This window comes from Pristis pectinata, chromosome 6 (assembly GCF_009764475.1).
Source record: "Pristis pectinata isolate sPriPec2 chromosome 6, sPriPec2.1.pri, whole genome shotgun sequence".
Lineage (NCBI taxonomy): Eukaryota > Metazoa > Chordata > Chondrichthyes > Rhinopristiformes > Pristidae > Pristis > Pristis pectinata.
The window spans coordinates 25,878,760-25,890,986 of NC_067410.1; the positions used below are offsets into that span (position 1 = coordinate 25,878,760).

Below are 12,227 nucleotides of genomic sequence, written 5' to 3' on the forward strand. Positions count from 1 at the left end.
AAAGAAAAGATTAATTTTCAGAGCCGCCTTGAAGAACCATAAGTTACAATTAGCAACAAGCTAATTGGTTTCTTTGTGGGAAGTGGTCACTTTTTTATATGGGGTTGGTTTCCAATGTAACAGATTGGGCAAGCTTCATTTCCTCTGGTGACAACTTATACACAAAATTTGTCAAACCTTTACACTATTGCTTTGCATCATGTTGGGCACAGGTAGCAGAAACTTCTTCAAGACTTGGATGAATTCCTGATTTCTCAACCTTGTCCACCATGCCCCATAGCCCCACTAACAAATATTGGAGCAAGCAAAAAATATACACTTATTCGTTTGGGTTGGAAAAATGCAGTTATTTCCATACATGTTTGCTGCCAGTAAAACTGCTGCATCCTGCAGGCACCTGGAAATGCATACTCATAGTTTGAGTTTCAAGATTTCTGTTTGTTTAGAATTTTCAGTTGGGCAATTATTTATTCAAAATTGAGTTTTAAGCCAGTAGTAGTAGTATATTGCTGAGTTTTCTCAATAACATGTGATCTCCCACACTTGACTTAACTTTTTTAATAGTATCATCAGCCAACATGGTTAGCACTGACATGATTAATGAAATTAAATCAAATCTTGAATTGCAGCCTGATGATTTTTGGAATTAGGTGTTTATTAAAGAAAGTTGTGTAGTGCGGTACATTCTTGTTACAAATGTATGATGGTAGCAGGTAATAAGATGAAACTTTGACATTGCTGAATTGTCCAACTTGAATATAACACGTATAGCGCTTTGGGGAATGACAAGTATATTTAATTCTAAAGATGGATGAAATATTTTGTGAATAGCATATGCAGCATGATAGAATTCACTAAAAATGACTAATTTTGCTTTCTCTTCAGTTCTATTTACAGGACACTAAAAGTAGTAATGGTACGTTTATTAACAGTCAACGATTAAGTCGAGGGTCAGAGGAAAGCCCACCATGTGAACTCCTGTCAGGGGACATCATTCAGTTTGGTGTAGATGTGACTGAGAATACCAGGAAAGGTAAGAGAACAAATCCTATATTTTTTTTCCGCACACCTGCTCCATAACTCCCATGACCCCACCCAAAAACAGTTATCCAGAAGATTTACTATCACATTATGTGTGTCATTTGTTGCAAATGTCGTGCTGCTTTACTGTAAGTTATTAATAGGGGCTTGTTTTTTGAAGGTTGGAATGGTTTTGCGGCTGCTGTTTTCCGTCTCACCACACCACCGTTCTATATATGAATTCGTGTTTGTTTTCTTTATTAGAAATACATTATTCTTGATTTTTTTCAATAGTTCATTTGTCCTTAATATACATTATGTACCGTTTTGTCTGTCTCACTTTTTATTTTTATAGACATCATAGAAAAAGCCGGTGCTATAAATGAGTATTCTGTCATGTATTCTGTGATGATATTTGAATGAAGATCTTTGGATGTGATCAATTACATAGATGCAGAACTGCTCTGAGATCATGGGCCAGTTACCTGATATTTTAAAAGTACTGTATGTAGCTTGGGTATGGTTAAAAAATAAAACCACCTTATTTTTATTGTCTTTGACTCCTTTTGGACTCTGACTATATAATACCAGTATTTCTGGTACATCACAAACGTAAGTAACTTATCAGTGTCTTTAGTCCCAATCACATGGTTCACATGGTTCATACTTACCAGGCTACTGCAGCTTTAACTTCTTGGGTTGGAAGCTTGGAGCTGAAGGTTAAACAAAGATCCTGAAACATGCAATGAAACACTGAGGTTACACCTCATTGGTGTTTTATTAAATCCTAAGATTAAATATAATCTTGGCTGTAACTTGTAGTTGGGGAAAAAATTCTTGCTCCATGCACTTCCCCTCAAAAATAACTGACATCAGTTGACTGTTTTAACCATGTCATGTGTAGCAGCAAATTAGGATTTAAAGCTAAAGTGTCCCATATTATTAATAGTTCAGTGGCAATCATCAACTGTTTAGAACCACCATTTATGGATGTCCAATGCATTTGAGTCTGGAGACTACAAAGTCTCTGAGGATTAAAAAGCTGACAAAATAAACCTTGGATGAGTAAGAACTTAATCAGGAAAATTGATTGATAAAGCTTGTAGTCAAATTAATCATTGCTATATTTGTAAAGTGCTTCAATACCCCCAAGACTTTCAAAAACCTAATCAGTCAGAACTGTAAACGTCAAAAATGAAAATATTAGGAATGCGTTTTCAGGAGAACCTCAAGGAAACAAAGGGAGGTAGAGAAGTTGGGGAAGGGTTTTGCCAACTGAATGCGCAATCATCTGTACCAGGATGGAAGAAAAGAGGATGATGGACAAGCAGCTTAAGGTTAGGTTGGGTGGCTGGGTGGGGAGGTGGGGGGGGTGGAAGGGGGGCTGAGGTCAGATGCTAATTGAAGTCTTTTAGTGCTGGAGGAGGTTGGAAGGAATGGGGAGGAATGAGGGCATGAAATTATTTAAATGTAAGAATATGAATTGAAAATTTAGTTGTTGAGAATCAGATCCAAGATGAATTGGCCATTTGGATTCAGAACTGGCATGGCAATGGAAGACAGAGGGTAGTGGTCTATGGGACTTATTCTAGCTGGAGGTCTGTGACTAGTGGCGTTCCTCAGGGCTCCTTTTTGGGACCTCTGTTGTTTTTGATGTATTTAAATGACCTGGATGAAAATGTACATGGGTGGGTTAGTAAATTTGCAGATGATGCAAAGGTTGATGGTGCTGTGGATAGCGTAGAAGATTGGCAAAGGATACAGCAGGATATAGATCAGTTGCAGATATGGGCGGAGAAATGGCAGCTGGAGTGCAACCTGGCCAAATGTGAGGTGTTGCACCTTGGGAGATCAAATGTAAAGTGAACGTACACTGTTAATGGTAAGAGCCTTAACAGAGTTGATCAGCAGAGGGATCTTGGGGTCCAAGTTCATAGCTCCCTGTAAGTGGCTACACAGGTTGATAGGGTGGTAAAGAAAGGATATGGCATGCTTGCCTTCATTAGTCGAGGCATTGAGTTCAAGAGTCAGGAAGTTATGCTGCAGTTTTATAGAACTTTAGTTAGGCCGTATCTGGAGTATTACATTCAGTTTTGGTATCTCCATTATTGGAAGGATGTCGAGGCTTTGGAGAGGTACAGGAGAGGTTTACCAAGATGCTGCCTGGATTAGAGGGCATGTGCTATGAGGATAGGTTGGAGAAACTCGAGTTATTTTGTCTGGAGCATCGGAGGCTGAGGGGAGATCTGATAGAGGTTTATAAGATTATGAGAGGCATAGATGGAGTAGAGAGCCAGTATCTTTTCCCCAGGGTTAAAATGTCTAATACCAGAGGGCATGCATTTAAGGTGGGAAAGTTCAAAGGAGATGTGTGGGGCAAGTTTTTTTACACAGAGTGGTGTGTGCCTGGAATGCGCTGCCTGGGGTGGTGGTGGAGACAAATACAATAGGGACATTCAAGAAGATCTTCGATTGGCACGTGAATGTGAGGGAAATGGTAGGATATGGACATTGTGTAGGCAGAAGGAATTAGTTTAGTTGGGCATTTTATTACTAACGTAATTGGTTTGGCACAACATTGTGGGCCAAAGGGCCTGCTCCTGTGCTGTACTGTTCCATGTCCTATGTTATCCACTTGTCCCTCACAGATAGTGGAAAGACTTCGGGGAATTGGAAGTTGAGTCACTTGCTGCAGTATACCCAGATTCTGACCTGGTCTTGTAGCTGCATTGTTTATGTATCTGGTCCAGTTAAGTTTCTGGAACTGAAATAGCTGAAAATGCTTGGGCCCAGTACACTTCTCTGAAGGACAATTTCAACAATGTCCTAGGGCTGAAGTGACAACAAGCACAACAATATTCCTTAGTGTTAGCTATAATGTCCATGCCAAACAAAAAGAAGCTAATTAGCTGATTATCCTTGCTTGTTCCAGTACATATCTATGTAGGTAATGACACTTTAATTTTTATTCCACATGTTTTTTGTGTGTTTAGGTCATTTTCTTCCACCATACTTTCAGGCCATGAATTCCAGACCTTCTCTACTTAAAGGATGCAAAAGATTATTCCTTAGCTCCCCTTTAATGCCTCTTCCTAATATCTTAAAACTATATCCCCACTTTGAAAGCTCATCAACCTGAAACATTAACTCTGCTTCTCTCTTTACAAATAGTTGCCTAATCTGCTGAGTATTGTCAGCATTTTCTGTTTTCATTGGCCATTATAATTTTGTCATTTTAACTTAATTTTCATTGATAAATTATAAGACCAGTGACATAAGTGACACTCTGCATTGACTGACTACAGTTAACTAGGATGAACAAATATGAGAGGAATGTGGTGGGCTGAAAGTAAAACTATCTGTACTGTAACTTGCAAATAAACACAAAATATTCTTCAGAGCAATGTTTGCCACAATACGGAGACTATCTGTGTTACCTGTCTTTGCTCCCTACTAGATCTATGCTGTCAGTCTGCCTGATGGAATTAATTTGTTGTTATGTAGAGATTTCCTGCAACAGAACATTGAGAAAACTTAAAATGGTTGACCAATGGTTTTTAACTCTGGTTCATTGCTTCAACTCCTTCCCCAGCCATCGTTTGGGCTGAATTAAATGAAGGAAGTAATGACCTAGCACCTGATTCAGTGCAAATTGACTTTGAAGCTCATTTTCTGTGCATTACTTGGACAGTTCACTTCACGTGACAATCACTGTTCCACTTGTATCTGTGCATCCATCTCTTCTGGACTTTATACCTTCAGTGATGGACTTTCCAGCTTCTCATCCTCTTCTGTCCTGTGTTCACCTGTCATGCTAGCTCATCACCCTTTACTTTGCATTTAGTGATGAGTGACTTAGCATGACATGAGCAGGTGAATTTTAAATCCTTGATCTTCTTGCAAATTGGTAAATGAATCTTGACTGAATTTCAAATCATGCAACCAACTTTTTTAAGTTCTCCTATCCTTCTGTTCTCAGGAATACCCTGTGGTCCTTCAATCTGGGGCATCTGCAGATTCCCTCCTTTACAAAAACTATTCCATCTCAACATTTTTATCTTAGATCATTCATAAAACCCACTTTTTAACCAAGATTTTGGCTTCCTTTGATAACATCCATCTGGATTCAGCAACGTTGCCTTCAATCTGAAAAGTGCTTTGGGCAGTTTTTTGCCGTCCTTTCAATCCTTCCTCTCCTCCCCACCCCTCGTTCAAAACCTAGCTGCTTTGTTGTCATGACAGGAAGGGAGAAAAATGACAAGTCTTTGCAGCTAATGCAATAGAGCAAAGAGGAAACTGGTGTTACTTAACTTCAAATTTGTGTTAACTGCAGATGTCTGTAAATGAGGAAAATGTAACTTCATTGTCAATTTTAAGAAGCTGCAATATCAAAGAATTTCTTTTTAACTGGAATATTTCATTGTCTCAGATTTAATTTTAAAACTTAGTTTGATGTACTGTATTGATTTTTTTAAATGTTTGTTTCCAGTTACACATGGGTGCATAGTATCTACTGTAAAGCTTTTTATGCCAGATGGTATGGAAGGCCGGCGACGATCTGAGTAAGTATGCTTAAAGTTGTATGTGACTATGTGCCTGACCACAAATTAGTGCTTTTCTTTAAATCTGCACTGTATAAACTTTCATTATTTATAATTTAATCAAACTGGTAGGGAAGATTAAATTGAGAATAAATTGTCTATTTACACATATTGTTTTAACAGAAATGTTTTTAAGCTTTTATATTACTTCTGTCTTACTTTTCTGGTATCTAGAGTATTTTGCTGTCTGCTTTTTTATTCAAAACAATGTTTGTCATAACCAATGCTAATAGAGTAGCATTTTTAATTTCTAAATCTGTCGTGATTACCCAAAGCAATGTTATTTGATAGCACATGCTTGCTGTTTTTGGAGAAATAGTATGTTTGAACATTCTCTACAAGTAGTTGCCTCCAAGTCCCAGAGACAATTTTTTTAAACTAAGGGGTGGGGGAAAGAAATACTTCATTTTTTTTTGAGGAAGTTGTATTTTGTAATATAAAACCATATGTAAAGTTAATGGATTAGGAGCTATTTATTATGATGTTTCATCATCATAATAATTTAATGTTCTGTTTTCAATAATTTATTTTTATAAAAGTGATGTGAGGTAAAAAGAAATCTTTCTCCAATTGGATGGACCATATAAGTTTCAGATGATTAAATTGCTGAGAACATTTAATTAAGTATCCTTTTCTCATAATTTAAATCTGTAAGTATGTATTTATTTGGTCTTCACATCTAGCTATGTTTTTTGAAGAGTTGAAATCATCAAGGTTAGGTATGAAACATGTATGTCTTGATGCCACAGGGGTCAGTGCTGGGTCCGCAACTGTTCACAATATACGTTAACAATTTGGAAGAGGGGACCAAGTGTAGTGTATCTAAGTTTGCTAATGACACTAAATTGAGTGGAAAAGCAAATTGTACAGACGATGCAGAGAGTCTGCAGAGAGATATAGATAGGTTAAGTGAGTGGGCAAGGGTCTGACAGATGGTAAATGTTGGTAAATGCAAGATCATCCATTTTGGAAGGAAAAATAGATCAGATTATTATTTAAATGGTGAAAGATTGCAACATGCTGTTGTGCAGAGGGACATAGGAGTGCTTGCGCATGAATCACAAAAGGTTGGTTTGCAGCTATAACAGGTTATCAAGAAGGCAAATGGAATGCTGGCCTTCATTGCAGAGGGATTGAATTTAAGAGCAGGGAGGTCATGCTGCAACTATATAGGGTACTGGTGAGGCTGCACCTGGAGTATTGCATGCAGTTCTGGTCTCCTTACTTGAGGAAAGATATACTGGCTTTGGAGGCTGTGCAGAGGAGGTTCAGCAGGTTGATTCCGGAGATGAGGGGGTTAACCTATGAGGAGAGATTGAGTCATCTGGGACTATACTCGCTAGAAGTCAGAAGAATGAGAGGGGATCTTATAGAAGCATATAAAGTTATGAAAGGGATAGACAAGATAGAGGCAGGAAAGTTGTTTCCACTGGGAGGTGAGACTAGAACTAGGGGACATAGCCTCAAGATTCGGGGGACTAGATTTAGGACAGAGATGAGGAGAAATTGCTTTTCCCAGAGAGTAGTGAATCTGTGGAATTCTCTGCCCAGGGAAGCAGTGTATATTTAAGACACAGTTAGATAGATTTTTGCATAGTAGAGGAATTAAAGGTTATGGAGGACAGGTGGATCTGAGTCCACGGCCAGATCAGCCATGATCTTACTGAATGGTGGAGCAGGCTCAACAAGCCAGATGGCCTACTCCTGCTCCTATTTCTTATGTTCTTATGTTGTTATATGAACTTCAGATTTGTGTTGTGGCAACTCAAGGAAAGCCCCAGCAACCGTATTTGGGTGATCCTCCATGTGCAACGGTGAAACCATACCCTGGTTTTGTGGGCAATAGTTATTTCTTCACTTAACTTTATATTTCATGAAGCTAATTTTATTTGAGTTATTAATATATAACATCAATAGCTAATGCACCAGATTTCTTCTGAAGTCGGCCATGAACCCATCCAAGCTAAAGCAGCCAACGTAATGGCACCTCATCAGCTCCCTGAACATTCATTTCTTCATTCCACCACTAATACATAATGGTTGTAATATGTGTCATCAAAAAAATGCACTTGAAGTTCTCATTTAGGCTACATCAACCGCATGTCCCAAACCCAAGACCTCTACCACTTGGTGCATGGGAATAACATCTGCAGGTTCCCCTTGAAGTCGCACACCATCCTGATTTGGAAATGTATTGTTTGTCCTTCATCACTGCTGAGTCTAAATCCTGGAACTCCCTACCATAGCACTGTAGAAGCACCGCCACCTTCTTAAGTAGTTCCTTAGGAATGAGGATAACTTACTTCTGCTCTGGTTCTGAGGTGATTCATGAGGCCAATGTGGGAACTGCAGTCTCTCCCACAGGGCAGGAGTGCCTGACTAGACAGAGTGATGATATCTTGTGATGTAGTAAACTCCTTCAACCACTTATGCTGGCTTCTGTGCCATCCACTTCATGGACTCAAGGTTTTCAATATCACCCCAAAGCTGCTTCTCCACTTTGGACAGGTCATGTGCCAGGGATTCCCAGGAGTCAGAGGGAATGTTGCATTTTTTCGAGGATGTTTTGAGCACATCCTTGAATCTATTGCTCTGTCCACTTAGAAATCCCTTCTCATGATGTAGCTTAGAGTAGAGTGTCTTTTTCAAGAGACCAGTGTCAGACATGTGAATAGCTTAGCATGCTCAAAGAGTATAGCTAGGGCCTCAGTGCTGGGAATGTTGATCTGATGTTGATTTGCTTATCCTTTCAGTGAATTTGGAGGATTTTATGAAAACCAAGTTAGTGGTATTTTTCCTGTGTCTTGAGCTGCCTGATTTCAGCAACATACAGGAGAGCAGAGATCACTGGTAGATTGTTTTGTGCCAGATCTGAGCTCTTGATGTTCAAATACCTCTTTTCCTCGATCACCCAAATACTGAGCTGGCACATTAAAGGCAACAGTGAATTACATCATCGACGCCTGTTTTTACTGAGAGCTAAGAAAAGTGGTACGCATTTTCCAGGTGTCATCTTTTTGTGGAAAGGTGATATAGTGTTGTGATGTGGTAGGTGCTGGACTTTTGTTTTGTGGTGTTGAGGCCCATCCTCTCATATAGTTCAGTGATCGAGTTGAAAGTGGCTTGGAGTTCAGCCTCTGAGCAGCACAATTCCCATCAGTGTACTGCAGCTTGACAGCTGAAGTTGGGATGGGTTCTGGAGTGAAGGTGCTGTGAGTTGAAGAGTTTCCCATTAGTTCTGAGAATCAGGTCTATTCCTACAGGAAGTTTATTGGAGGTGAGATGCAGCATTGTTGTGAAAAAGATTGGATAAAGTATGGGAGCAATGATGCAGCCTTGTTTGATGCCAGTCTTCACTGAGCTTGTCTCTGTTGTAAGCCCATTGGAAAGATTCCTGGCTGCTTAATGTCATGAAGCCAACATAAAATACAGACAGATTGCTCTGCTCAGCCAAATTTGAAGGGAGTGCTCCACAGTTCTTCTTGAATGATGGAATCTAAGGTTTTAGTGAGTTTGAAGGCGATCATATTTAATGATTGGTGCTGACTGTACATTTATTTTGACATTGTTGCGCAGCGAAGATTATATTATAGAGTTGTACAGCACAGAAATGGGCCCTTCGGCCCACCATGTCCATGCCGACCTCTTTGTTCATCCACACCAATTCTATTTGTCTGCATTAGGTCTGTATTCTTCTATGCCCTGCCTATTCAAGTGCCTGTATAATGTCTCTTAAACGTAGAGTTTGTATCTAAACTCGGTGTGATTGAATCCAGGTCACTGGAAGTATAAGGCAGCAGCTCTACTAGCTGTGCCAGTGGGCGTGACCCCTCTCTCCCTGATGTTCAACTTCTTTCTTGGCTCGCTGTGATATTGGGCCTTGGGTGTTTGTGCTTGGATAGCTATGACACACTGAAGAACCCACACATTATGGATGTCAGTGAGTTGCTGAGTACTGTGCTATCTTTCCACCCACTCTTTCTTCTTGGGATCCTAGATTTCTCCTGGCCCTGTCCTTTCAGGAGCTTGTTGAGCTCTATACTTACGCCTGGGAAATGGTGAAACTTCTCATCCAGCAATGCACAATGTTTGAGGTTAATAACTCCTCAGTCTTTTGGTCATTCTCATCATATCTGCCCTGGTTCCTGGTGAAGAAGCCAAGTTCACAGTTGCCAATTATGGTGGACTTAAGGGTGGTCCATGTGCCACGGTCACTCTGCGGCTCTTGTTGCAGAGGCTGTATGTGAGGTTCTGTGTGAGAAGAGCTACCTTTGTGGGATTCTTGAGAGCTTCTATAGTAATTTTCTTGAGGCAATGTTTCTGTTGAAACTGATGTTTTGAGGCCAGGGTGATAGAGATAATATTAAGCAATGATCAATCCAGCAGTCATCAGTACCTGTCTGGGATGAGTGATGCAGACACCTTTTTGGTCTCTCATGAGGACAGCGATGTAATCGTATATGTGCCCGTGCATAGTCAGCACCCTTTTTGTCAGGGGAACCCCAGCGCAAGCCCTCGTGAATCTTTCTTCAATAGAAAGACTGCAGCAGTTCAAGAAGGCAGCCACCAACATGTCCTCTCAGGCAATTACAGACATGCAATAAATGCTGGCCAAAGAATGAGTGAAATAACAAATAAATAAATACACTGCATGCGACTGCCCTAACTGAGTTGTGCAAGCTTCCGGATTAACAGAATAAATTGCATTCCATAATTTCTGCCATGCATTCTAAGAAGGGAAGTACTTGTTCACTCAATTAGTTTTAATGATTTTATATGGAAGAAAACCCATCTTTTATTTGAAATTTCAACAGTATGTAAGCAATTGTATGTAACATATTTGACTTTCCAACAGGTGTACATTATAACTATGCCACTGTGAACTTTAATTCAATTTCTAAATTGTACTTCAAGTTCTTTTGTGCTGAAAATTTGAAATTAAATATGAAAGTATGAAAGAGTTAAATAGTGTAAATTGAAAAATTTTAACACAGCTTCTGATTAGCTTCACTCATATTCTTTTACTTTGACAGCTTACAGCTTCAGAATTGTCAGATGGCTATTACCAATAATTTTGTTTCTGATTAGGATACAATTTTTTCTTCAGTTTTTGTTTTCAGCTGAGTCAGGAATCTCCAAATTCATCTGTTTTTGAACTTTAATGCTGATTTTGTTTTAAAACAGAAATGATGGAGGTACCAGTGAGGGCTGATATCATCTGTGGAGAGATAAATGGTGTATCAGAATACTGACTTAAAAACTGGAAAACGTTAGAGATACAATAGGGTTTAAACAGGTGCTGGGGTTGGGAAACCGAGAGATAGTGACATTCCATCATAATGTAAAAAGGTGGTTGCTCATGAGCTAGTCCAGACCTGGCTGAAAGTCATGAGGAACCTTAATTCAAAAGACAGCAATCAGCTTGACTTTGTGTCAAGCATGATAGCCAGTCATTTATGTGTGTCAGGATGCAAGAAAGAGGATGTGGAATAAGGGTTGGAGGGTGAGGGATTTGCAGCACGAAGCTTGGAGGGTTGGGACTTGATGGTTTCCACCAAACTATACTCAAAGAATAGGTGAAGAAACTGAAGATGCAGTTTTCATAATTTTTAAAATGTTGTTAGATTCAGAAATTGTTCCTATAGATTGAAAAATGCCAGCTGTCACTACATTAGTTAAGGAGGGAAGTAGTGAGTGTCAGTTTAATATCAGCACTATTCCCAAAAGAAATTATGAATTTTCTTTTTAAAGTCTAAGGTCAAGAAAGATTCTAAAATGCTATTGAAGTTCTCCCAGTGTCCTGATCTTCCTGTTCTTTTTTTCCCTTTGTCCTTTTATAAGAGTACAGAAGGAGATCACGTCTCTTTGTTCCTCTGTGATTTGTAGTGTTTCTTAATAAAAAAAAGGCCATTATGATCCTTTGCTAAATAGAGTTCTGTTATTTATTGCTCATGGGGCCAAATCCACCCAGACTAAAGTATGCTGTAATGATCACAAGGTAGCTTAACTTTAGAGTATTTCTGGAAATTGTCAAAATAATGTAATCTTTAAATATGTCTGATGTATGCACATTTGCTTTTGGTTCAAGTTCTCTGGTACTTGAAGACCATAATTCATTAAATGGGTTAACAGTATTAATCAATCCTGTGCTTTTCGTCTGCTTTTTTTCACTGTTTCTACTGTAAAGCAACAATATAGACAAAAAGAATCTCATTGGACTGCTTTTGAGGATTTCTCATTTGCTGCAGGACAGCTTCAACAGGAACAAGTCACTCACATTCAAATAGCATTTACCAACTTCAAGCAGAGATGCACATTCACAGGAATTGTTCAGCGATGATTAACTTTTCCTTCAGCTCTTGTTTTCAGGTGTATCCATTCTGTACTCTTCACAAACAAAGAGAGAAATAGAAGTCGGTTTGGTGTTGAAGATTTTTTTTACTGTTTTATCTTACGTGGTGCATTTTGTCTTCTAGTGTTATCCAAGCTCCTCTCCCACTTCCCATTGAAAAGGTGAGTGGCTCATTTCTAATTTGGATTATTTATTCCCATATTAAAGAAATAGCTCAGGTGTTTCATTGAAATATAGTTCTGACAGAGTTTGAA

General features: G+C 39.1%; 1 protein-coding gene and 1 long non-coding RNA gene across 2 annotated transcripts in view; one reads left to right on the forward strand and one right to left on the reverse strand.

The window, feature by feature from the left end:
* Window positions 1-12,227, forward strand: part of slmapa (sarcolemma associated protein a) — a 157,362-nt gene that overhangs the window by 40,172 nt on the left and 104,963 nt on the right. Inside the window, 3 exon segments of the mRNA XM_052017577.1 lie at window positions 886-1,033; window positions 5,510-5,582; window positions 12,098-12,134. Coding sequence (XP_051873537.1) covers window positions 886-1,033; window positions 5,510-5,582; window positions 12,098-12,134 — 258 coding nt within the window.
* LOC127571306 (uncharacterized) overlaps window positions 10,723-12,227 on the reverse strand; it is a 56,264-nt gene continuing 54,759 nt past the window's right edge. Inside the window, exons 2-3 of the long non-coding RNA XR_007956465.1 lie at window positions 11,899-12,008; window positions 10,723-10,839 (exon numbers count right to left, since the gene is read on the reverse strand). This is a non-coding gene — a long non-coding RNA (uncharacterized LOC127571306). The remainder of the gene's footprint in view (window positions 10,840-11,898; window positions 12,009-12,227) is intronic.